The sequence below is a fragment of the Epinephelus fuscoguttatus genome, linkage group LG4 (assembly GCF_011397635.1).
Source record: "Epinephelus fuscoguttatus linkage group LG4, E.fuscoguttatus.final_Chr_v1".
NCBI lineage: Eukaryota > Metazoa > Chordata > Actinopteri > Perciformes > Serranidae > Epinephelus > Epinephelus fuscoguttatus.
The window spans coordinates 29779049-29804353 of NC_064755.1; the positions used below are offsets into that span (position 1 = coordinate 29779049).

At 43.3% G+C, this 25305-nt stretch overlaps 4 protein-coding genes across 11 annotated transcripts in view; 1 reads left to right on the top strand and 3 right to left on the bottom strand.

Annotated features, from left to right (window-relative positions):
• Window positions 1–16945, top strand: part of reln (reelin) — a 226172-nt gene extending 209227 nt beyond the window's left edge. For 5 of the 6 annotated variants that reach the window (XM_049573803.1, XM_049573801.1, XM_049573800.1 and 2 more), the window contains 22 exons: window positions 377–527; window positions 667–925; window positions 1109–1358; window positions 1931–2099; window positions 2356–2496; window positions 2725–2902; window positions 3603–3796; window positions 3895–4145; window positions 4756–4910; window positions 5716–5930; window positions 6127–6304; window positions 6424–6599; window positions 6700–6806; window positions 6927–7169; window positions 7293–7468; window positions 7566–7639; window positions 7913–8074; window positions 8340–8497; window positions 8803–9028; window positions 9190–9387; window positions 10361–10459; window positions 15529–16945. In XM_049573803.1, the coding sequence (XP_049429760.1) occupies window positions 377–527; window positions 667–925; window positions 1109–1358; window positions 1931–2099; window positions 2356–2496; window positions 2725–2902; window positions 3603–3796; window positions 3895–4145; window positions 4756–4910; window positions 5716–5930; window positions 6127–6304; window positions 6424–6599; window positions 6700–6806; window positions 6927–7169; window positions 7293–7468; window positions 7566–7639; window positions 7913–8074; window positions 8340–8497; window positions 8803–9028; window positions 9190–9387; window positions 10361–10459; window positions 15529–15625 (3857 nt within the window). In that variant the 3' untranslated portion in view covers window positions 15626–16945. The remainder of the gene's footprint in view (window positions 1–376; window positions 528–666; window positions 926–1108; window positions 1359–1930; window positions 2100–2355; window positions 2497–2724; window positions 2903–3602; window positions 3797–3894; window positions 4146–4755; window positions 4911–5715; window positions 5931–6126; window positions 6305–6423; window positions 6600–6699; window positions 6807–6926; window positions 7170–7292; window positions 7469–7565; window positions 7640–7912; window positions 8075–8339; window positions 8498–8802; window positions 9029–9189; window positions 9388–10360; window positions 10460–15528) is intronic. The other variant, XM_049573799.1, reaches the window with a different exon arrangement.
• A 1970-nt stretch (window positions 16946–18915) lies between these two features.
• Window positions 18916–20817, bottom strand: LOC125887194 (protein Bouncer-like). 3 transcript variants are annotated; one of them, XM_049573844.1, is made up of 2 exons: window positions 20720–20817; window positions 18916–19492 (listed from the first exon to the last, which is right to left on the bottom strand). In XM_049573844.1, exons 1-2 carry the CDS (start codon window positions 20725–20727, stop codon window positions 19102–19104), a joined length of 399 nt encoding a protein of 132 aa, XP_049429801.1. In that variant the 5' UTR covers window positions 20728–20817; the 3' UTR covers window positions 18916–19101. The 3 variants fall into 3 exon arrangements, with proteins under 3 accessions (XP_049429801.1, XP_049429802.1, XP_049429800.1); XM_049573845.1 differs by lacking the exon at window positions 20720–20817 and adding an exon at window positions 19998–20097; XM_049573843.1 differs by lacking the exon at window positions 20720–20817 and adding an exon at window positions 19674–19793.
• A 166-nt stretch (window positions 20818–20983) lies between these two features.
• On the bottom strand, window positions 20984–21810 carry LOC125887193 (protein Bouncer-like). Its single transcript, XM_049573842.1, has 2 exons — window positions 21706–21810; window positions 20984–21625 (listed from the first exon to the last, which is right to left on the bottom strand). Exons 1-2 carry the CDS (start codon window positions 21726–21728, stop codon window positions 21139–21141), a joined length of 510 nt encoding a protein of 169 aa, XP_049429799.1. The 5' UTR covers window positions 21729–21810; the 3' UTR covers window positions 20984–21138.
• Window positions 21811–23758: 1948 nt separating this feature from the next.
• LOC125887196 (small integral membrane protein 29-like) lies at window positions 23759–25060 on the bottom strand. Its single transcript, XM_049573846.1, has 5 exons — window positions 24965–25060; window positions 24522–24799; window positions 24413–24438; window positions 24213–24318; window positions 23759–24116 (listed from the first exon to the last, which is right to left on the bottom strand). Exons 2-5 carry the CDS (start codon window positions 24639–24641, stop codon window positions 24063–24065), a joined length of 306 nt encoding a protein of 101 aa, XP_049429803.1. The 5' UTR covers window positions 24642–24799; window positions 24965–25060; the 3' UTR covers window positions 23759–24062.
• Between the last annotated feature and the right edge of the window lie 245 nt (window positions 25061–25305).

Genomic DNA, 25305 nt, shown 5'->3' on the forward strand with positions numbered 1-25305 from the left:
GATGGATTATTGTATAAGAGTTATGAGTTATGAGAAATCTTCGTCTGTGGTAATAATGCACTGAGAATTATCATGTGGACTGGAATGGAATGTGATGCATGCTGTTGGAGTTTTAGGCTAAATTCTTGCACACCTATTATGCCCTTAAAATATTTTTGTTTTTAAATACTTTACTAGAGTTAAGACGACAATCTCCTGCATGCCAAAAGACTTTGTTGTCACCTTACTTTGATTAGTGCTCTGTAAAAAAAGGTCCTATTTGGACTTCAGTTTCCCTTTTGTTGTTGTTTATACAGTATATGATGAATTCATGATTGTGTGTTTACAGTTTTGTTGCTTTCTATGTGTGTGTTTGTGGACATACTTATGTCTCCAGGAGGAGCTGTGGATGCTGAGCGTTTCAGACTACTGAGCGGTGGTAAACCATCCAGAAAGTGTGGTATCATGTCGAGCGGGAACCACCTGTTCTTTAGTGAGGACGGCCTGCGCATGCTGGTCACCAATGACATGGACTTGGCAAATGCCAGGTATAGCTACAGCCACACACACACAAACAAAGACATGCATTAACTAACTTAATACATATACATATACGCTATCAAAAATAACTTGTTGACTTTATAGTCTTCGGTGATAACCTCATGTGTTAATGGCTGCACCCTGCAGGTTTGTTCAGTTCTTCCTCCGTCTTGGCTGTGGTAAGGCGGCTCCAGACCCTCGCTCCCAGCCGGTGTTACTGCAGTTCTCTGTGGATGGAGGTCTTACCTGGGGCCTCCTGCAAGAATTTCTGTTCAGCAACAGCAGTAATCAGGCTCGCCTGGTGGCCCTGGAGATCCCGCTGCGTGCCCGCACTCCTTCCACTCGCCTCCGCTGGTGGCAGCCCTCTGAGAACGGACACTTTTACAGCCCATGGGTCATTGACCAGGTACAGTAAGTGAGGATCCATCCAACCATAAATCCATCTATTACTCTCATGATCATTTTCATTCAAGCGTTGAAACATCATGGCTGTTATCCAACCAGACTTTCATTTTTCATCCCTCTGATGAATCCACTTTCTCTTCCTTCTTCACATTTACTTTGCAAACATGTATCTTTTATTCCCCAGGTGGTAGTAGGGGGCAGTGCCAGTGGCTGGGGACCTTTGGAAGATGATTTCTCCTCCATTGACGGACGCTCATGGCTCCTCCACCCTGGAGGAACTCGAATGCCTGTTTGTGGCTCAGATGGGCCTGCTTTTGCATTCATAGAGAAGTCCAACACTCGCTATGCTGTTACCACTGACATCAGCTTGGGTCAAGATGCCTTCATCCAGTTTGACTTCTCAGCTTCCTGCTCTGTCACCAACTCCTGCTACTGTAAGCAATAATGAATTAACTGTAAATAGTATTCAATAATGAAAAGGGCTGCAACTGACAATTATTTTAACTACTGATTCCTTTTTTCAATCGAGTATTTGATTAACTTGTACGTAAAATGTCAGAAAATAGCAAAAGATGCCTGTTAAAATGTCCCATAGCCCAAGGTGAATTATATTTTCATCGCTTGAGTTATTCAACCAACAGTGCAGAACCAGAGCATGGTCATTTACTGTTATAAATGATAAAGAAAGGAATCAAATTCTCACATTTGAGCGGCTGGAATTAGCATATGTGTTGTATTTTTGCTTAAAAAATTACTGAAATAATCATCAAATACATGTAAATTCAACTTTTTTGTTTAGTTCTCATGTCTGTGATTTCAAAATTATTAGTTGTTTTCACTAAAACAGCCATAATTAGTGAAATACAGTTAAATAAAGATGTTAAAACAAGTCCTGACATTCTAAACTTACTGTTTAGACTGTCAAACTGTTTATGTTTAAAGTCGTTAATGCAGTTTCTTGAAGATACATAATGTTGACAGTTGTGTTTCTCTTCTTTCTTTGCAGCCGTAGAGTTGGAGTATTCTCTGGATCTGGGTCTGACCTGGCAGCCTGTGGTCAGAGACTGTCTGCCTACAAGCCCCGACTGCTCATCGTACACCCTGCAGAGGCTGCTGGTTTCTGACACTTACAACAAGTGGGGCCGTATCACTCTGCCTATCCCATCATATGCCAGGTCAGCACTGCTCTAAACTTCACTCAGACACACTGACAAACTTGTGTCGCTTATAATATCATGATTCTGATCTGATTTTCTAACAAAGCTCATAAGTGGCTGTGGTGAAGCGGCTCCATTTCAAACACAGTTAGGCAACATTACAATCTGATACAAAATCAGAAATTGCCATGCCAGAATTTAGTTTCATTCTTCGCCATTGTGTATTTCAACTTAAACTGTCTGAAGTATTTGTGATGTTGATTTATGTCTTTAGGTCTCCAGCCACAAGGTTCCGCTGGTTCCAGCAGGCTCCCTTTGACAAGCAGCAGACATGGGCTCTGGATAACCTCTACATTGGAGATGGCTGCCCAGATATGTGCTCTGGACACGGACGCTGCCAACAGAGCTCCTGTGTGTAAGTAACGGCAGCCTCATGCATGAATACACCAAAGTGTTTAATGTCCATGTCTGGAATAGTAGTAGTAGTTAATGTCTGCTTTTAATGAGCAATAAGGTGTAAAAAATGCTTTATATTTTTAAGTATCAGTATACAGTATGTATGTGTTTCTGAACTTACAGTGACTTGATGACCAGCTTGTCTTTGAATCTGATTATTTATATCTGACTCCACCATCCTCCCCAGGTGTGACCCAGAGTGGGGTGGAGAGTACTGCGATGAGCCCGTGGTCCCTCTGCCCTCCCAGCTGAAGGACAGCTTCAGTCGCGCTCCCTCACTCAGCCACTGGCACGTACTGACTGGTGGGAAGCTCAGCACTGTGTGTGGAGCCGTGGCCTCTGGAGCTGCACTGCACTTCAGTGGGGTAAATATACATCAGCCCTCGTTGTTTGAGTGTGTTTTACTTTCTTAGAACATTTTCTATCCTGAGATACTCTCAAACCAGGAATTTGACGGAGGATAAATTCAAATAAATGTATTTATATATTGAAATAAATGTAATCAACCTTCCACTCATGCTAAGTAGGGGTTGAAAGACAATAAAGGCTGCTAAAGCAACAACAGATGACAGAAATATATAGTTAGACAAGAGAAACATCTAACAGTGTCTGAAAAATGCTGCTTTAAGTATCAGTCTGTTAAATAAAAGACCACGAAGTAAGTTGCTGTCAGACTTTATGTCAGCTTAAGTTTTCCCGAGGCACTTAGAGCAGTGTTGTAAATGGATACCTATTGACAGGCTGATCTTAAAGTGGACAGACACACTGCCAGAGAAACCTCTTAAGAGCAACCGATAAAGGTCCTGCTTTAAGCTTTATCAAGATAAATACAGCTTTGATGAAAGTTCAAACTTCAGTGAAGTCAGTTTTATTTTGCTGGCTCCCTGAATGCTCGCTGTAATAGAAAATAACAAACATGTTTTAACCTGTTGGATTTGTTTTTAGAAGGGTGACAAATAGAGAAATGAAAGGAGAGACCCACAAACAGGCTTCCATCCATCACAGGCTTACACTGGCTGAGCTCTGATTTACCCAGACTGCATTTCTTTATGTGTCCGTACATAGAGTTGCAGCCGTCAGCTGGTGACAGTGGACCTGAACCTGACCAACGCTGAGTTCATCCAGTTCTACTTCATGTACGGCTGTATGATCCCACCTAGCAACCGTAACCAGGGTGTGCTCCTGGAGTACAGTTTGAATGGAGGGATCAACTGGCACCTGCTGACAGAGATCTTCTACGATCTGTACACCAAGCCTGGGTGAGTTTTATTATGAACACATAACTCCCTGCGTGCAACTAAATGAAGAGAGATGCAGGATAGCTGTGACTTTCCTCCTGCTTTTTGTCTGTGTTCAGGTTTGTCAATGTGCTGCTGCCCCCTGCTGCCCGTCAGGAAGGAGTGCGTGTGCGCTGGTGGCAGCCACAGCATGAGGGAGCCGATCACAGTGATTGGGCTCTGGATAATGTCCTCATCGCAGGCTCGGACCCACGAGCACAAATATCTGATACATTTGGAGGGGTGGCACTGCCCAACCATGAGAGAGCTCCTGCTGACGGGACCTCAGGAAGGATAGGGCAGCTAAGCGAGCAGGAGGAAACACCCATAGGTATTTCTGAATCAGTACCTCAATTAAAGTGGAAATAGACCAGTTTTGCTTTAATTTATCATTATGAAGTAAATATTGATTGCACAATGCACAGATTAATGACACAATCAGCATATATTTTGGCCTTCTATAAGCCTCGCTTTCACTATGCAATTGTTTCTGCCTTCGAGTACCATCATGGCTCATTTTTCGGTTCAAAGGAAAAGCGTCAACCATTGCAAAATAGGAAAAGGATAGCACTTTTCTTTTTCTGTTGTAGCTATCAGTAGCTATCCTCTGTTACCAGAGACTATCATTGTTTGTTCTTTGCAGTAAATATCCTCAGTAGCGGAAATGCTGGATGATGAAACAACCAACATTACTGTGGAAAACAAAATGCAGTGTATCCTGTGTTGTTTGTAGTTGCTAGGCTTTGAGGAAAATGGAAAGCAATTCGGTTGACTTTGCAGCAGTGGCGCCAACAGTAATACCACTTGGAAATGCTAGCAGGAAAAGTTAAAAAGCTCTCTGTTTCCACTTCAAACACTCTACAGTGATGTCATATTGTTTTTATCGCTATTAAACAGAGCTTCTTGGCCCTTTTTGCTTCTCCTCATGTCTTTGTTCTCAGTGAGCGATCACTGGTTGTTCTCAGAGGACTGCTCAGTGCAGCGATTCTGCAGCTCCCCTGATGGAGTGATGGTGTGTGGCAATGCAGATGGGAGAGAGGTGTATGCTGTCACACATGATATTATTCCAGACAAGGGCTGGGTCATGCAGTTCAAGGTAACTAATGAGCCTTAAGATATAATAAAATAAACACATATTTGTGTTACATGATGTCTGTTAGTCCAGATTGCTCCTTTGTCATTAGGTCAAGGTCCACAAAGTTTTATATATTCAGTGTCATAATTGTGTTTGGCCATGTCATTGAGTTAGTTTGCTGTCTCGGTTGGCTAACTGTCTGTTAGTCACTCACACAGCACTTTAGAATAAAAGTTTGGGCTGGAAATTCACTGTACTTGAAAAGTAAAGTGTGTTTTTCACAAACTTAACATGTTCGCAAGTCACTTGCGGTCCATTCAGAATGGACCTGTGACCCACTAGTTGGGAACCACTGCATTGGTGGAACAAGTTCATCATACTGTAACTTGATATGTAAAATTTGTACTTCAGGTCAAACTTCACTTTGATGAATGAAAGAATAACTCGTTGAGTCGTAGATCTTGGCACAGCTCATAGGCATAAACACAGATACACCAAAAACGTATACAGCATATACCACGTCATACAGAATCATGTATAATCACAAACACTGGTAGAATGCAAAACAATGTTGTGTAACCGTTGGTCTGGTCCAGACTGTACCATGGGGCCTGTCTTATCTGTTACCTCAGGCACTAGACTCCCTACATAAAGCATGCCAACTGTGAAGGACTCTGGGGTCTCTCAAAACACCAAACCATGCCAATGCACACACCATAAATTTCTCTATGTCTAATACATCTTTTCCATGACAGTAATATATTTCATCTTTGACCCATGAATTTGCTATGATTTTGACCTTGTTAATATCTGTGTGTTAATTTAGATTGCAGTAGGCTGCAGCGTGCTGGAGCGTCATGCAGACCGGCAACTTCATGTCCAGTATTCAGTGGACTTTGGAGTGACCTGGAAGTACCTGGTGCCCCAGTGCCTGCCTGCTGACCCCCGCTGTGGAGGTCAAGTCTCCCAGCCGTCAGTCTTCTTCCCTGCCGAAGGCTGGAAGAGAGCGGTCTATCCACTGCCCGACAGCCTGGCTGACACGTGAGATCCTACCTTATATCTACCTTCACATGCTTTCGACAAAACATACAGTACTGTTTCATATTTAATTGTACCATCAAGGCCTAAATTATTGATACATTGAATTATTGTCGTATAAATTATTAAAAGCATTGTCATATGAATTATGTAAATAGGATGCATGTTGTTTAACTAACCTATCTTGTCTTCTCCTCAGTGCGGTGCGGTTCAGGTTTTTCCAGCAGCACTCAGACATCCAGTGGGGTGTGGAAAACTTTTACATCGGGCCAGCGTGTGACGGCCACTGCGGGGGACATGGAGACTGTCTGGATCAGCGCTGTCTCTGTGACCCAGGATTCACTGGACCAAACTGCTACGCCAGCACTGCCCTGAAGGTAGAATCGGGCTCTCACTCAGTAACAAAAACTCGGATTATAAAAGAAAATCGGCAAGTGGAATTTAGCTGTTAAAGATGGTCCAGATTAAGATATGCTTGTCTTTTTTTTTCCTGTAGGCATCTCTGAAGGAGCGTTTTGACTGGGAGGGGACAGCAGGCCCTCAGTGGCAAGTGCTGGAGGGTGGTAGGCCCTGTACAGACTGTGGTGTGTTGGTAGAGGGGACAGCCCTGTATTTTGGAGGAGCTGATGCCAGACAGGCTGTCACTGCAGATCTGGATCTCCGTGGGGCAAAGTTAGTACTCATCTTCTGTCAACTACAGCAATAAGTTTTCTATTTATCTTTTAATATTGTGCTGCTCTAAGTGCATTTTGAACTGTGTTATTGTGGCTAGGTTTGTGGAGTACTGGGCCCGGATTGGAAGTGAAGACAACATGACCATGTGCCACCGTCCAACTTGTCGTAAAGAGGGAGTGCTGCTGGACTACTCTACTGATGGAGGTGCACTAATAACATGCGTGCATACAGAGCATTGTGTTTTTTATTTCTATTTCATCATCAATCTGTTTATGATTTCTTCTCTTCTTCCATGTTTTTATTCTGTCCATATCTGTTCTTCAGGTGTGTCCTGGACACTGCTGCATGAGATGGACTATCTGAAGTATGTGTCAGTGAGAAGAGATTACATCGTCCTCCCAGAAGGAGCTCTGACAAATGCTACTCGTCTGCGCTGGTGGCAGCCATTTACTATTTCCTCTGGCCTCGCCACCCCAAGCCTGGAGAGAGCCCAGTGGGCCATAGACAACATCTTGGTGGGAGGGTCAGACATCAACCCGTCCACTCTGCTTGACACCTTTGATGATGGTGAGTTTGTTTGTTTTGATGTAACCAGAAAACACAGCTCACCTGTCATGACGAATGAATTCATGCTCTGGAAATCTGTGACTCCTCCTCCTCTTCTCTTTTTATGTCTGTGCCTTTCACCAGAGGGCGTTTCTCACGAGGAAAGCTGGAGTTTCTACCCGAACGCTGTGCGCACAGCTGGCTTCTGTGGAAACCCCTCGTTCCACCTGTACTGGCCAAACAAGAACCAAGACAAGACACACAACATCCTGGCCACTCGAGAACTCATAGTGCAACCTGGATATATTCTACAGTTTAAGGTGCAGTAGTGCAACAAACCTGCTATATGAAAGGCTGTCCTTTGTCCTGTACAAGGAGGCTTTAGTCCCTAACTGTACATCTTTCTTGTTGATGCAGATTGTTGTTGGCTGTGAAGCAGACACCTGTGAAGACCATCATTCTGTCCTGCTGCAGTACAGGAAGGATGCAAGGTAAGAAGAGGTTGGAATAAAGGAAAACACTTTCACACATGGTGTATGTTTCCTATTCCAACAGTCAACATCCAAAATGAAGTGCAGTGCATGAACATCTTCCCAGCTATATTGGAAATAGACATTATTAATAAGCCGACTTGACACTCAGAGCAGGCAGTGCCATGACATGATCTACACCATAGCCTGACTCTATACTACTATTTACCATCTAAACATTATTTGAAATGTTTATTTTTATATCATATAATGTATTCTACTCTCTGCCTTTAGGTCTGACTCGTGGCAGCTGGTACAGTCAGAGTGCCTCCCCTCCTCAGTCAACAACGTGGGCTGCTCTCCCTTCCAGTTCCACGAGTCCACAATCTACAGTCCAGTCAACAGCTCAACGTGGACCAGGGTCACTGTCCAGCTGCCAGACCACGTCTCCTCAGGGTAGGAGCTCACAAAATATCCTTCTGCTAGATTTCGCTTTCAATTTGTTTGTCTGTTTGTTGCTAAGATAATGGAGAAACTTGGCTTGATATTAATGAAACTTGTTGAAAGGGTGCAGCTTTTTTATTTCTATTTTTATTCACATTATAAGATAGGGCCTTTGGCCTTGGTGCAGGACTGTGCTCCTCAAGTGCACTTCAAGTGTTTGCATGTTGTCTCTGTTGCCAGTTGAATAAGCCTTTTGTGAATTGTTGTATATTTCCAGGGCTACCCAGTTCCGCTGGATTCAAAAGGAGGGGACAGGAGAGCGGCAGAGCTGGGGAGTGGACCATGTTTACATTGGCGAGGCCTGTCCGGGGCTCTGCAGCGGCCACGGCTACTGCACAAATGGAGTAGTCTGCATCTGTGATGAGGGACACCATGGTGGGCCACAAACAGCATATTGTATTCAAACTATTAGATACATACACAGTTCTTTTTCATCTGTACTGTTCAGAGGAAATTTCCTAAGTAGCATGTCTCTGTGAAGTACAATGATGCAAGTGAACAAAGTAAAAATTTGCAACAAAAGTGAACAAAATGTGACAGGTTTTCTGAAGAAACGTCTTCAATACACACACATCACAGAAGCTGAAAACATGGCCTTGCACTGTTGTATGTCAGCCCCACCATCAACTTTATTTCCTCCGGTTTCATCACCTCCTCTCTGCTTCCTCTCACCTCAACAGGTGACGATTGCTCCCTCTCCAGCAGCGACCTGCCCAGCTCCATCAAGGACAACTTTGAGTCAGGCAGTGTGTCTCAGGAGAGCTGGCAGTTGATCCAGGGTGGTGGAGTGGGCAGTGGCTGTGGGCAGCTCTCACCACATGCCCACGGAGACTCACTTTACTTCAATGGCTGTAAGATGAGGCAGGCAGTTACCAAACCGCTCGACCTCACTAGAGCCAGGTACAGGTACTAGCAAAACATACTGTACATAAACTAATCAAATAAACGTACACCTGCCTACCTCATAGCTAGCTGAATTCTTTCCACATCAGGATTTGTAGTATCAACCGTTAATGTTCCCTTTCTTCGACCTTCTCTCTTTTCCATCCCTCTCTGTCTCTCTACAGTAAGATCATGTTTGTGCTGCAGATTGGCAGCGTGGCACAGACAGACAGCTGTAACATAGCTCTCGATCAGGCTGACACAGTCGACCGGGCCGTGCTGCTGCAGTACAGCGTCAACAACGGAGTCAGCTGGCACGTAATTGCCCAGCACCAGCCCAAAGACTTCATAAAGGCCCAGAGAGTCTCCTACAACATTCCACTGTGAGTGATACACAGAGACACGCAGGTCAAACATTAACACATTAAACATCTTCTAATAAGGCACCATTTATAAAGGTGTAACTAATGGCTCTATTAATGTCACTTAATCATTTACTAATGCTTTATAATTGTTACAAATGTTAATGGTAATGGAGTCACTTTCTAATAAACCATTAGCTAGTAGGTAATCTGCAGTTATAATTGAAAATAAGTAATTAAAGTTTCTCTCCGGTCATTGACTAACCCCCTAAAAACCTATCTCTGTTCATCAGAATTACATATTTAGAAGGTTTTTTTTTTCCATAAAAAAAAAATCTCTTCGTGCCTTAAGATTGATTGGATGTAACTTTGCAACCTCTACCTCATTTAGTATGCATGGATCAATGAATATTAGCCCCACCCCCTCAGCCATGAATTGCACTGCAGTTCCAAGGTGAAAATGCTAAGCTATGACACTGACTACTTATTTTTCTCATTGTATGTCTTGTAGCATAAAAAACACCATATGCACAAGGTTAAAAACTTTTGTTTTCACTGGAGGGGGTTGTTAATACATTTTTTACAACATTCCCCTCAAATCTGCATTTGTAGACATCAATAAATTGATTTGCACTGCAGCTGTTTTCCAGATGGTAAGCCGTCTGGAGGAGTTTTAAAGATAAATATAAAGAAAAGCAATTTAAATAGACCATGCAAGTGTCACATGGTAGGGGGATTAACACCAACCAGAGCTATTTCACAACCTCAGTTGTCCTTTATGATGGTTCATAACTGATCAGTACAGCGTTTTAAATGATTTACTCATCATTAATGAAGCTATCAGTGTCAACTTTTGAATCCTTTCTAAAGGGTGCCTTATTAGAAAGCGGTACTGTTTAAACCAGTGTGGTAAACTTCATCAGGCTGGTTTGAAGGGACTATAGCTGTTGACATACCCTCACTGACCCTGCAATGTTTCCCATGGTGTCTCCAGAGAGGCGAGGGTTAAAGGGGTGATGCTGCGATGGTGGCAGCCACGCCACGACGGTGCAGGACATGACCAGTGGGCGTTGGACCATGTGGAAGTAGTTCTGTGAGTACCCAATTCCAAGCCGGCCCCCGGCTCCCCAGACTGGCCCCCAAAAGAGCCCCGATCTGCCCCCGCCTCTACCTCTGCCTCAGCCTCACCTGTAGAAACGGTCCCCTCACAAACACAGGGATACAGTCCAAACATACATATACTGTGAGCACATCCACACGTGTGCTGCTTACGACCTACAACCGACCTCTCAGCAGTTGTTTAAAATGCTCATCACGGCTTCTGGTGTGAGGCAAGCAGAGTAGAAAAATGACTGCAGTGTGCTTTGCTGTAAAGAGTTCTGTTTGTGGATGGCTGTTCTGTGTACGACAGATCAACTCCTGCTGTCAGATCATCATATTTTCAGTGTCTTGTAGAACCCATGCATCTCCCATACAAACAACAACTCTTCAAGAATGTATGTATTTCTTAATGACGTGTCTAAAAAGTCTGAGAAGTATACTTAAAACATTCAAAGGTCATAGGTATAGATGCATTAAACAGTTGAAGGCTTTAAAACATTGATAAAATGTTCTGTAGGCACTGAAGCACTCTTTAGATGTGAAGAACCCATTCACATATTCATTAATAATTTACAGTATTCACTAATTTACCAACCCTGTCGCCAGAATAAAAGTCGGCATTGTACGTTTTAACCACGTATGTTACATTTGTATATTATTATTTTGCAGATACTTTGAAACTATCAATTCATTACGTTTCAACAACACTGTGGTGTAGGGTTGGGTCGGTATGAGAAAAAAAAAAAACGGCCCGGTTTTTGTAAAAAAAACGTATCAAGTCGATAATACCAGATTTTTGCCACTTGGGGTGCAATTGACTCATTTAAAATAAAAAACGACCTTAGGACAACAGAGTGACAGTAACAAGTTGTTTCTTTTATTCCTTACAAATAAATTTTGCAGCTTACCCAATCAGTGCAAACAAGGGTTGCCTCCTTCGTCTGGCTCAAAGCCAAAGTGTTGCTATAGTGGCGCATTCCTTGATTTCTTTGAGACTAAATTGTCCACCATTATCCACTTCCCCCGTTACTATTAAACAAACTCCAGGCTACAGTAGAGGCGCATGCACACTCGCACCTCCTAGCTCAGTCCCTGCCCCACCCCCCTCTCTCTCCTGCTTGCTGTGCGCTTGGTGAAGAGGCAGACACCTGTGCTCACAGACTCGGGCTTACTATAAGCGGAGCGGACTACGTGTAAAAATGTCCGTGAAAAATCCCTGCGATGTGAAAAATACATGCCGAACAGTCTTTTGTGTGACATTGGTGCGCGGAGCGAAGTCCACGTTTTGCCCGAGTATGCGGTCCAGTCGGTCTCAAAAAATAAAACCCGGTCCAAGACGGAATACCGGACCAAATTGGTATTACCAAGAACCGACCCAACCCTACTGTGGTGTATGTTTTTACTTAAAACACCCACGTTTGGTGGCACCAAAGCCAGTGGCAACGCTGTCATGTGTTGCTAAAAAAAAACACCCACATTCAATGACACAAATGCCACCAGAAATGCAGTGACAGGTCGTTATAAAAACACCTACATCCAGTGGAGATGACACAATGTGTTGCTAAAAACACCCAGGTTCGGTGGCAGAAGGCGGTGGAAACACCTCAGTGTCTTCCTAATGAACAACCAATTGTATTACCTGTTGGTCTCGAACAGTGGTCTGCAGCTTGTCAGCCGTCTCATCTAGGTGTCACACCATCCACCATCTCCTCTACCTCCTAAAAACAAAGTTATCTCATATAATCAGAAATACGCTACCTTAGAAACGTTGATATGTAACAAATCTGTGGTTTGCAGAAACATCCAATGCCAGCATTTTCCTCTGGAGACTGGGCTGCATTTACAGTGACCCCACCTGCCCCTCAGTGGCCATTATAAGCCATGACAGGGTGCTGAACCAAGATCATGCTGTACACAAGACAGAAACTGTGAAGGTGGCTTCACATCTATGACAGTGTGTCTTTGTCCTGCTGTGAAGTCAGCATTGTCAGACAGGTCTTTAGTCTGACTGGTCTATTGTTGTTTTCATTTTCACATCATTTCATGTGCAAAAATAGTCCTGCATTTCATTCTACTGGAAACAAAAAAAAACTTACAAATTTTCCCTTTTGTTTTGATGGAACTTGCCGACACCCTGCACTGATTTACTGATTGTTTCTCTCTTTCTTTCTTTCCCTTTTTACATTTATAGTGAATTTTAGTCTGTAACCAGGATCAGTAGACATTTACTCAATGTGGATGACAAAGCCAGTTTTCAAATCAAAGTGGCAAAGCTGGAGATTCTGCAGGGCACTGAAGATATCATGAACATGGTCTATACTCAGCTAGCATATTCTCAACATGGCAATATCATAAAGCATTTCGAATGCATTCTCTGCATGTTGCTGTGGGTATCAGAGCAATGTTCCCTCTGATGTGGGTGCTGATTGTTCATTCAGATGTGTACCCAATGCATTTCAAATGCTGCATACAACAACCACGTAAGGCACTCTGATATTTCATGTACAACTGATGCAAAGTTGCACACACACAAACATGCACATTTATGCCTAACCTGAGCTGTCCCTGGTCTACGTGGTCGTGACCTGTCCCACTCCCTCCCACGCTCTCGCACGGTTTTCAACAGTGTCTGCTGAAAAGAGTGACCGTGATCCTCACACTTTGCTCTGTTGTTTATTTCTCTCTGTTCACCACTCCTCCACTCCTTCACACATTCTTCCTCTCACTCCTACTCCTGCTCAATCTTTTCTTTTGCTCCACACGCCTTTCCTCCCTGCTGCTTAATATCACTGACGTGTTTGATCATGCTCCCTCCTCTGCTTGTGCCGCATCATATCCTACCTTACATCCTCCTTTCCTTCCTCAAAACTCGCTCTTTCCCTTTTTCCCTTTTCCTCCTCCCATTCTGGCATACAACGGATGGATTACTGCTGTATATCTTGCTCTCTGTCTTCTCTTCTACCTGTGGTTATCTTTCACTTTCCCTCCATCTTTGTTACATTTCTCTTCACTCTTCTGCTTTGCATTCCTCTTTCTGCCTCATTCTCTCTCTGTCTCTCCCACCCACTATCACTTCTTCCTCCTTTAACCTCTGACTATCTTTATGCCTCTTCTCTCTCCTCCCTTCTCTGCGCTTTGGGCCCCTGCCTCCCCAGGCCGGGGCTCCTACCCCCCCAGACCTTTCTGCGAGACAGCAGTCCCCTCCTCCTGCTTCTCCCCTCTCGCGCTCTAACCTCTGCTCTCTTCTGTATTCTGCTCCCTCTGGCATGGCTGTAGTGTGAGGTAAGTTCTCCGCCTCTTCCTGAATGCAGCCCCCTCCCTCACCCCTCCTCCCGACCCTCTCTTCTCCCCCCTGTTACACTGTGCACACTCTCCCACACTTCCACCGACACACCCAGCCCTCCTCATCATCGCCACGGTCATCTTCATGCCCTCGCCTTAACTCAGGCCACAGGCAGGTCAACGAGCAGGCCAGCTGCTCACAGTGTCCAGGTGGAGGCTCGCTGACAAAATGATCCAACACACAGAGACAGCTCAAAAATATTTTCACAACAACACAGTGAACAGAGGGACAAACAGAGCGTTTAAATCTTGAGTGGTGGCAGATTTTTATTCGACAGTTTTTTAAGTGCATCCTCTAAAAGGGTTCAATGTCACCAGATGAAAAAATCCTTTTGATGGCGTTGATTTTGAATGTGCAGTTCACACAGTCCTCAAGGCATTTTTAATCTGATACTTCACATACACAAATGTCAATGTGTTTGTGTGTATATGTGTGATGTAATCCATCACTATACCTATATCTGTTTGTTTTGTTCATGCTACTACCTCTGCTACATACTGTTGCAGTGTTTTCGACCTCGCTGCTAATTAACAAGCCGACACGCACCATTCAACGATCCTACTTGAGAAAGATTGCTGTTTGTGGGTCCAGCATTGATCACACTCCAGCCCAAGCACTGATTTTTTTTTTTTTTTTTTTCATTCATTTAACAACATCAGTTGCACAGCAGGGCACCTCGCATCATTAATCTCAAATGATGGCCCATTTGGTGGGAGAGTTTCATCCGACTAACCTCCTCCATCCAGCTCCTTGCATGGCTTTACGGATCGACTGTTGCAACAGCTCTCCATCACTTCTTCACTCATGGCTGTCTGTCTGTCTGTGGACAACAACAACATGACTCTGAGCCAGGAGCTCCCTCCTCACTACCCTCTGACCACAACTCTGACAAACAAGTGCTCACACACACTCACACACACACACGCTCAAACACACACAGTTTACCAGCCATTCCTCCCATCTGCCTTCACACTTCCACCTCCACAGCATCAACCATCACACACACAAACACACACACATCCCCTTCCCACCCCCACCCTTCCTGATCCCCCCCGCTTCGCAGAGGCCCCTGCCTGCCCTGGCTGCACTCCTGGCTCACTGGCACCACCCTGCTGGATGGAAGAGGCAATGAACAGGCTAAGCAAGAGCGATCTTCCGCAGCTTTTCTCTGTGTCTCTTAGTTTCAAAACCACCCCTTCTCTGCTCACGATCCTGCACTTTTATGGCCTTGGTTTACTTATTTTTCTTTTCTCCCAGTGACGGCTGTTAACTCTGACCTCAAACACTCAGTGTCAGAGTGTCCCCCCTTAGCATCTGTGGTAGTATGTTTGTAGACTCTGTGTCCCATGTCTTTGTCCTGTGACATTTGGTCTTAGATACGTGTAGTTTTACCACCATGTTCACCATCTAGCTGCATCTCATTTGTGCAGAACGTAAACAAATCCAGTTGTGTAGAATAGTGCCACCCATTCTCCGAGCCATGAGACCCATACAGGTGTTGAGTGTTTGAGGTTATGGCTGAAACATGGTTAAAAATGCCAGCATGAACATGGATGTGAGTGAGTACGAAAGCCGCATTCAACCATTCGTGTGTTTGCGTGCATGGATACGGGTGTGCGCATGGGAATGTGTGGATTCTTAGTGCCCCTTACTTGATCACTAATGTTCACACTCCTCCTCTTCCCCCCCCCCCTTTCACTGTCTTTGTATCCCCGCAGCACCCGTAAACAAAACTACATGATGAACTTTGCCAGACAGACCGGCGCGCGTCACTACTACAGCCGCAAGAGGAGGGCACTGCAACAGCGTGCCTGAACCCACCAAGAAGGGATTCGCCCTCTGACCTGCCAACCACACATTGACCCGCCATGCCCATCCTTTTGCTCCTGACGACATATCGCCCTGTCGAGTCCCATCCACCAGCGGATTCCAGTCAGCCTTAGACTTCCCTCACCCATCTCTCCCTACCTTCTGCCACAAACACAGGCCATCCAATCAAGCTTACGCCAGCCAATCAAGGCCTTCCCAACCACACGGGTCGGCGGGAAAGAAACTCAGAAGAAAGGAGTGAAGCGGCCATTTTGTTTACTTTTTTCATGGACGGTCGGGGTTTCTAGTTGTTTTCTAATTGTTGCTGTGGTTCCTATGATTCCTGTTCCCACCTCCCTCTGGCTTACCTCCCCCGCCACTCCCCTCCCTCCCCTCATTCTCCTTTTCCTACCACACTGTGAAATTGAGAGATAATATATCACTGCTGAACTGACCAGCCGATTGGAGAGTTGCCTCCCAGTTCCACTGAGCCGTCAGGAGGGAGGGCCGCTCCACTGCCGCCAACCAGTACGCCAGGAGAAAGACCGCGATGATGATACTGACCATTACGAGGAATAACGGTGATGAAGAAGCTCAAAAAAGAAAAAAAAAAAAGAGTACTGTGTTCTTGCTGTTCTGTGTGTCTGTGGGTTCTTTTTGTGATGAGTTGACTGTGGTGTTCTGTTCATTTGTTTGTTCGTTTTCTACTAATTCATATGCTTTTAAGGGGGGGAGGGGAGGGGGGTGCTGGGTTCTGTTTCCTTTTCCTCGTTTATCTGGAACGGCTGTGGGCAGGGCGGAAAAAAAAAGCCCAGCCTACACAGGAAGAAGGAACGAAAGAAGGATTTGCACGACGGGAAAAGGAGATAAAAAAATTAAAAGACTGAACATTGATTTTTGTTGTTTTTTTTATCATTTTTTTTATATATGTTGGTTCCCGAAAATACAGATATTTATGGTAAATGGTTCTTCACGTAACCTATTTAAGATGCACTGTGCGTGAAATCTGTATGTTATTTTCTAGTGTTAAGTTATTAGGCAGTCGAGTCAGGCTCTCAGACTGCATCATCTCCCCTCTTCTTTCTCTTCCCTCTTCTCATGTGCTGTTTCCCCCCTTCCCATCCCCTCTCTCTCTCTCTGCTGATTTCTGATACCTGGAGGTGAGGCTCTATTAGTGTTGTTTTTTGAAGTCTGTGTAATATGGACCCTCTGCCCTCAGTGTAACTCCAGTATAGCAATCTCCTGTATATATATGTATATCCACTATGGGGAGACCCAGCAGCCTTATAAAAGGGAAATAAAGAACTGTCCAAACCTCATACTGTACACATTGTTTGAGCTGCTCTCTTCACTCTTAACAGATAAAGCTGGCTTTTCTTTTTTCTTAATGTCACCAAATCTCAATAATGACTACATTTACATGCACAAAATATTCTGCTTTTTGCCCAGCAGTATTCCTACTAAGCTGTTTGCACGACTAATGAAAATAAGTAATCCACTAATATTCCTGTTTACATGCAGCAGTGCATACTCCGATTAATGTGCCCCATCATGTGGTTTATCAGGTAAATATATGGAAAAGTGAAATGACTAGAGACACTTTTGCCATTTTGCTTTTTAGCAACCAAAAAAACTGTTCAACTGTATGAACAGCCTCCCTCTTTCATTCTTTAAACCACCTTGAAAAGGTCAGTGTTGCCATATTAAAGCTACTCTTACATTTCTTGCATTTCACACACACTTAGAAAAAATTTGAACATCCACAACTCCCGCTTCCCTCCAAAGTTCCATCCCCCTCCTCCTGCAACTCCATCTCCCTCCAAAGGCCTACTCCATTACGTGCTCATTACGTTTATGATAGACACAGGCATTGGCAAGGTAACGTTAGATACACAGAAGAGGAGAGCGAGTGTAACACGCCAAGAGAAGAGTAGAAGGGGGGAGATGTTATGCGAGCGTTTACGTCAGTCAGAGGCCCCCACGTGGGGAAGACCGACAGGATGCTTGGCCAATCGTTGCATTCGGTCCAAATGCAGTGATTGGTTGGAGTTTTCTTAGAACCATATGAGAGTAGTATAATTATGAGTTTTTATCTCTGGTGGAATTCATTTCATTTTAGTGTGCCATCACCTTATTAATAGCATTTTAACCTAAACAAAGAAAAGCATAAAAATTTCCAGTAAGGTAAGTGTCGCTTTAACGCACATCCCAAAACCCATTGATTTTAAGTCTGTCATAATGTTTGAAAGTAGGTGTGTTTCTCTTTCCAACTAGAGATGTGGGCTTTTGTTTTGGGCATGCATGTCTACCCCAGCCTTGCAAACTGTTGACGAGGTTGTTTGTCTACAATACATACATGACAACGCAGCTGACTGTAAACAGGCAAGAGGCCATGTGTCGCAAACTATGGTATAGCCCCACTTGAGATGCATATTCTAAATGCTCTATATGCACAGTATATGCCCAAAGATTGCACCTAGAACCTAAATAATTCCAGTGTTGCATCAAAATGTTGCCTTGTCAAATAGTGCTTCCCCCCTCGCGGTTAGGGTTATGGCTAAAAGTTTGGTTCGGGTTTTGGTAGCAGGAAACATCGATGGGGTAACAATCTTATACACAATACTTGCACATCTCATGTCTTAATCAGAAAAAGCCTCATTAGGGAAGGCCTAATTTAGAGTATCCAAAAGGAATTCAGAATATTGTCATATTCAGAATAACAGTAAAATATTAATGTGCATCTAAATATAGTAAATGATTGGGTGCAATTCTAAATACTTCCTGACCTGCCCTCCCTGTCTGAGGCACTCAGCACAAAGCCCATGCCCATTGGATCCAAAGATGTACATCATTTCGCTGCATTTGTTGGGGACTATTTTCAGCTGCAAATTATTACACAATTGATGCTCCAGTAAGTGTTTGCAGCCACGGGATGGTGTATGTGGGACTGACTCAAAATAAACTACAGTGCCTGTGTTCATTGTGATGAGGGAACATGGTACTCAGTGGAAAGGTGTGGCTAAGTGGAGCTCTGTGGTACAGAAGAATAAGTTATGTGACTATATGGAAATCTATTTGTTGACAATAAGAAAAATATACTGCCAGCCTTATCTCGTGTGTGTGTGTGTGTGTGTGTGTGTGTGTGTGTGTGTTTGTGTGAGAAGGAGAAGGGCCTGAAAACACCCAAAGAGCACAGTATAATTTCTTATTCAAATATTTATTTAAAGACATTAAAACATTTATAAAAACATATTTTTGGCACCAAGATATAAAAGAACATGTTGAAATCTCTGCCTTTAGCTTGGCGCACACCTCAGTGTCTTCAGACTGGGTGTTCACCACATACTTCTGTAGACCATCAGCATTACTCCATGCTGAGGCTACAGAGCACTGCTCACTTGGTATTGAACTACAAAAGCATCTTCCCCTTTGAGATGAACCTCTAAAGATTCTAGTGAACATAGCGCATCAGATGTCTCCGGTCACAAGCTGCCGGCCATCACAGCTACAGTCAGAAGTGTAACAGTGATGTAGAGGGATGTGGCTGCGACCCCCGGGCAGGAGTTACAGTGTGGTGTATCACAGCAGGCATAGCTCATGGTGTAGACGGTTCCTTTGTGGCGGACGCTGTGCACCTGGCTGCAGTCCTGTTTTGCCATGCAGCCCCTGGCCGACAGGGCACTGTGGTTGCCATAGCGACCATCTGCCTTGTAGCACAGCTCGTCAGAAGGGCACTCCGTCACAATGAGCTCAGATGTCTTGTCCTTCTCCAGGACGGGGCTGTAGTAGCAGAGCAGGTTGTCACAGAGCAGTGAGGGGAGGAGAAGGTAGAACCACAGCATGGCAACGTGCACGAGCTGCAACGTGTTCGGCCTGCAAGTTAAAGAGAGGCATTTGGTATCTTAATGAGCAAATATTGTGCTATAAAAAACAAAATCTGAACTTAAAGAGAACATCAGGGGCCGTATTCACAAACTTAGCTGAAACATCTCCAGCAGAGACCCAGCTTTGGAGTGATTAAAGAAAACTCTCACTGCAACTCTGAAACTTTTACCCTGGTGAGAAGGTGTGGTTGACCCCACTGCATGGTATGACGCAGTCTTCTAAAAAATGCCATTTGTTGATCATTAAAAGGTGCAGACACCCAGTGGAAACAACGTGAACTGCATCACAATATGAGACACTGATGGAAGGATGGACAGACTCAAGTCGTCACTGCTGCACTATTCCATTTTTACAGTTGCTTATTATCACTTTCATTTTTGGCATTATTGCATCGAGTGGGAGACGTGAACGCTTCTCTAATGATATCAACCACAAACATCCCTGCACAATATAATCTCTAAAGTTTCGTTAACTCACTGTCATTCAGTGTTACCTCTTTGTCCTTCTGCTATTCTCTCCTCTGCTTAAAAACTCTTAAGCCTCTTAAAAGTCCTCCTTCCTACTCCTAACAGTTCTTCACCTAAGGAGCTAACTTAAGGGTTTAGATGCTTTGTAAATAACTTATCTTTACCAAGATCTAGTCTAGTCTACTAGAAATTAGGAACTAGCAGTGTCGTACTGCGCTTTTACAAAGTGAGGGCACTTGTGAGAGATTTGAAATACTGCATGTGTCAAGTTCCAAAAACACTGGGGCCTACATTCCCCATAATGCAGCTCATCTAGACCTTCTTGGCCTTGTAAATGCCCATATTTCAAATGCTACTTCCCCAGTTTGCAGACTTCCTGTTAAACATTTGTGGTGTCAGAGCCAGAATTAAGTCACATCATTTTATTAATTATCTCAGACTTGACAAAGCTCCTCCAGAGTCATAAAAGATGCAATATAAAAGATTTCGTAGGCCCTGCAGAACTCCACATGACCAATATATTGACTTTGATGTATCACCATTCTCTTTCATGTTTCTTTTTTTCCCCAAGACCATCACTAAAGCCAGAAAAAATCACCATGTTACCTTTAGAAGTATCCTAGCCTTCATTCTTTCACACAGGTGTTAATGATCTCCACTGATTGTCACATTCAAAAAAACTCAAGGATTTAAAGGCAGAAAGTGACGACAGAAACAATTTCAGTAAAACAGCATAATGAAGACTCACCTGCACATTTTCAAAGATTTTAATTCCACTTAAACAGTCAAAACTTTTCAGAGCTTCTCCTGCTGAATTCTAATGTCACCAGAGACTCCAGATCTCCCCTCACAGGCCACACCTCCCACCCAGCACACCTGCTTCAAAAATCCACACAAAGGAACTACAGCAAGTAGGAAGGGTGCTTTAATTATGCTGCATTCATCAGTAACCACAGAGATGATGTCAGCATTTACTCTGTTACACCAGGAGGATGGCTGACAAGTCCACCTTTTCTCTCTGGAGCTAAAATGTAATCTCAAAACACTCATGCATTTTGTTTCTCATTTAGAAAAATACTGATAATCACAGACAAATGTTAGTGTCCTTTTGGAGATTTAGGTGAGTGCCTATGGCCAACAGGCCTCTCCCCAGCTGTCTCCAAGCACTTATGATGCAGTGGCAGGTAATGTTGAGCTCCCTGACGATGTGTAATTTGCACATGAATCCAAAGACTCCTCTCTAAGAACATCATTTATGTGACTGTGCTCTATCTTGTCTGTGATCATCCCCAGCAGCGTCTTCAGATTGGTGTCAGACTTTGGTCGGTTGTTACAGTTGTCTCTGCAGCAGCAGGTGTGGCTGACGTTGAACTTGACCCCTCGATAAGAGATGATTTCATAAGAGCCACAGAGTTCAGTGTCCACACAACCCTGAGCAGACAGAATGTGGAAGGAGCCGTAGTGTCCTCTGGAGCTGGCGCAGCGCTGATTAGGCAGACACTCGCTGGTGAGGTTGGAGCAGGACTTGCCTTTGTGCTGCAGGGGACAGTAGTGACACAGCAGGCCGTGGAGGCTCAGAGCAGGTAGAACCAGAGCTGTGGCCAACAGGATGGAGGTCAGGAACCAGTGTGGTCCCAACAAAAAGACATCCAGACTGATGTAAATCCACACACACACAGTTAGTCACAATCATCAGTTAGAGGTTTGAATTGTTTTGTTTAGATGAATGTTCACCTGCTCTTTCTTTGTGATCCCATCCTCCTGTATGTAAAAAAAACCCAAGAGCGCTTGAAGACGTGTCAACCTGAGGAACCTCCAGACACTGGCAACCCTTCTGATTACCAAGCAGAAACAGGTGTGTCTTTGAAGCCCTCTGAGCTTACAGTGTTTCTCGTGTGCTTGAACACATTTGTCCAGGCAGAAGTCACATTTTCACACACAGGCTCAAACTGAAAGTCGCTGGACAAAATGACAGACTGTTTGCAAAATGCTTTAACAACCAAAACATTAAAAACATGATACAAAAGCAAATATTCCCATCCAACTTGTGGTCAAATTACAGTTTTTCACATTGTAACTGAGCCTATTAACTACGCATCCCAAACCATAATGCCATCTACCAAAAGAAAGACACATTTCCCAAAACTCTTAACACTATTCACTTGTTTTCACACTTATTTCAATATTCAAAACACTTTCTGCAAAACCTAACGCGAAAGTGGAGAAATAAATCAATCACTGCACTGTGTTCATTTACAAAACACATGCTGTCAATACAAGTAACTTTCTCAAGGTGCAACCACTAAACTTCAAACTTAACACACAATCAGAACTGCACAGGTCAATAAGCTATATATATATATAGCTTTCTATTGTAGGCAGGCAGAGACTTCCCACAGCTGAGCAGGAGCCCACCCTGGTGAATATGGTGATGGTCAGTAATGCTGTCCGATTAAAGGAAATTCAAACTCCAATAATTGAAGACCTGGTAGTCCTCCAATGAACTGACAGCATCAGTATTTCCACCAGTGGTGGGTGCCTGTGGTGATGTGTCCCTCCAGGGTTGGATAAGGCAGGCAAAGACATTTTTCCCACACTGCTTGGAAAGAGCAAATGTAATGTGTGATGTTGATGAGACATCATGGCCTGACCCAGAGCTGAGACGAGATGTTAAGAATGCTGCTGCTGCTGAGTAATCTGTACATGTGCTGCACATGCACGGAGTCTTCCTCACGTGTTTTGTCAGTGTGGCATTGCAAAGATCAGCAGCAGCAGTATTCCCTCATCCACTGTAAGAGTTATACAGTATATTACAGTACTGTTTTCAATTTCTCTCATCAAGCTGTTCCTGAAAGGGTTAGCTGGAAAGTCAGTGCTGTGATTTTACAGTAAAGTTTCACATTATTTCTCTGAAAACATATTCTAAACATTTTGGTAGCACTGTTTTATCCCTCCAGAGTTTAACAATCAGTCATGTAGTCTGTGTTTTTGACAGCTTACGTGTGTTTTCTGAGGGCAAAGTTTGATTTAGATGTAAAATCATTATGTTATGTGAGGATAGTTTTAAGTTTGTGAAAATGAGTGTGCAGTTATTGATTTGTGTTTAGAGTTTTGGGAAATGGAGCATTGTCTCAAGATATGTGTTTTAGCAATCAAGAAAAACATATAATATTTAATCTTTAAATTAATCATGACACAATGGACAACAAAATACAGAATACAGCTATTAATATCAACGTTACTTTGTGCTATATGTCTGTGCCATTTGGTAATACTTTATGTACTTTATAGTACATGCCAAAAAATGCAAGCAAGCAACTCAAAGCATTAACTTCATTCTTGTCTCCAAAGAGGATTTTACTGGAGATAAGAAACCCTGCTGCACTCTGCTCCTGCACGTTTTAAATTCTTTTGAGAGGCCCTGTTGAAACACTGTTTAAAAAGACATTTCATCAGAAAGTTTAATTCGTTCATTTTAATATTAGATTCATTTTTAAGTGTCTTTGGCCTCTTTGATCCATGCTTGCAAAGAGTAACACAGAGGTGCAGTCTATATAGATGGATAGAAACTGCTGATTACACAGGTACATTAGAGATTCATAATTATGCAAGTAATTTCTATCAGCTGTGAATAGATGCTTTCCATTTTTTTTAAACACAGTTAATCCAATAGAATTTGGGGTCTTTTTTCAGAGATCTATTAACTGTTTTGGGGAAGTGTTCACATATTTGCAAGGCAAGACTCTTAAGCTGGGAAGGTGATGATGAAAAGCAAACACAAAAGAAATTGATTTTAGCCTTCAGTTTATTGCCCAAAAATATCATCTTGCTTAATGTCTCAATGCACTTTGTACAGTCTTTACCAACAACAACAAAATCCAGACTCTAAAAATCCAAAAGACAGGATCACAGCACCACCTGCTGCTCTGCACAGAACATGGGAATGTGGTGTTCAGAGCTGTTGAGTGTCATCCACGCGTTTTTAAACCTCACAAAGCAGCCACTCTCTGTTTGTAAAGCATCTGCGATACACAATAGAAAGGAAAAAATCATCTTGTAATTGGCCACATTCTTCTTTCTTGATTGTCTGTTCATGTTCCGTAGGGCGATGAAAAGGCGAGCTTTCCCTCCTTGTACAAAGGTTCCTGAAAATAAGAAATAAATTCTGGATAAGTTGAAATTTTCATGATATGATAGAAAATGGAGGTGTATGATTAGTAAAGTTTTAGTGGTTTGCTCACAGTCAGCTCCTCCTCATTGTCCCTGGCAGAGTTCTCCCACTCTTCTTGATCCTCTGTGGGGTCGTAGCTGTACAGAGGAATCAGCCTGTGGCGCAGCTCATCTAACCTGAGGTTAAGCATACAAATGAAAAAATGTGACAAAACATAAAATATTCCAAACTGATCTGAAAGTGATGCTTAAACCACAGAAACCAACTAACCTTGACTTCCTCCTGATAAAATAAACCTGAAGAGAAACATGAAAATAAAAACTTAAAGATAAACCTATGATGCAGTCATGTTAAAATAACCATGCAGAGCTATTCTTACCATTGCCACCACACATCCAATCAGTATGAGTACCACAACGACGATGAGTGCATAGTAACCAGGAAATCCAGGTCTGGGGTTTGAGGGTGAAATGTGGGGAGTTGTGTGGTTGAAATGCATTTCTTTCTGCTCAACTTCCGCCCTTATATAGTACACCACTCTGCTCTGTGCACCTCAGCTGACACCTCTGTGACACATTCAGTGGGATGCTGCTGCTGTCATTCCCACTGAAAGGCCACGCTGGGCTTGCTCAACCCCGGGAAGACTCATCAGCATTGCTACAGAGAGTCAAACAGTAGCCACAGTTTACCAAGAGATTTATGATCCAAGAGTCAGTATGACTGTTTCAAATGACCCACTGCAAATAATCAATGAATGAAATTTAACTTTACAACATCCAAAACATTCCTTAGCTAAAAAACAAACAAATAATTTCATCTTACCTCACAGTATCATGTGTAGAATACAGGAACACACGTTTCCCTCTCGCTGCTTTCATTTCCCTTCACAGAAGAAACGCAGTGCTCACATACCTCAACCTGCCCAATGACATTCCTTAATGAGGAGTGGATGTGATGTAAGCTGTCGGTTTAGTTAGACTGGATGTATGTGCTTATTACACACATTACAAGTTGTTATTGTTTCAAAAATTAACACAAATACATTAAAGGTTTCCAGTAGGAATAATAACTGCACAATGGTGTGGTGATATATTCTGATTATTGCTTTAAAGGTCCAGTGTGAAGGATTTAGGGGGATATATTGGAAGAAATTGAATAAATTA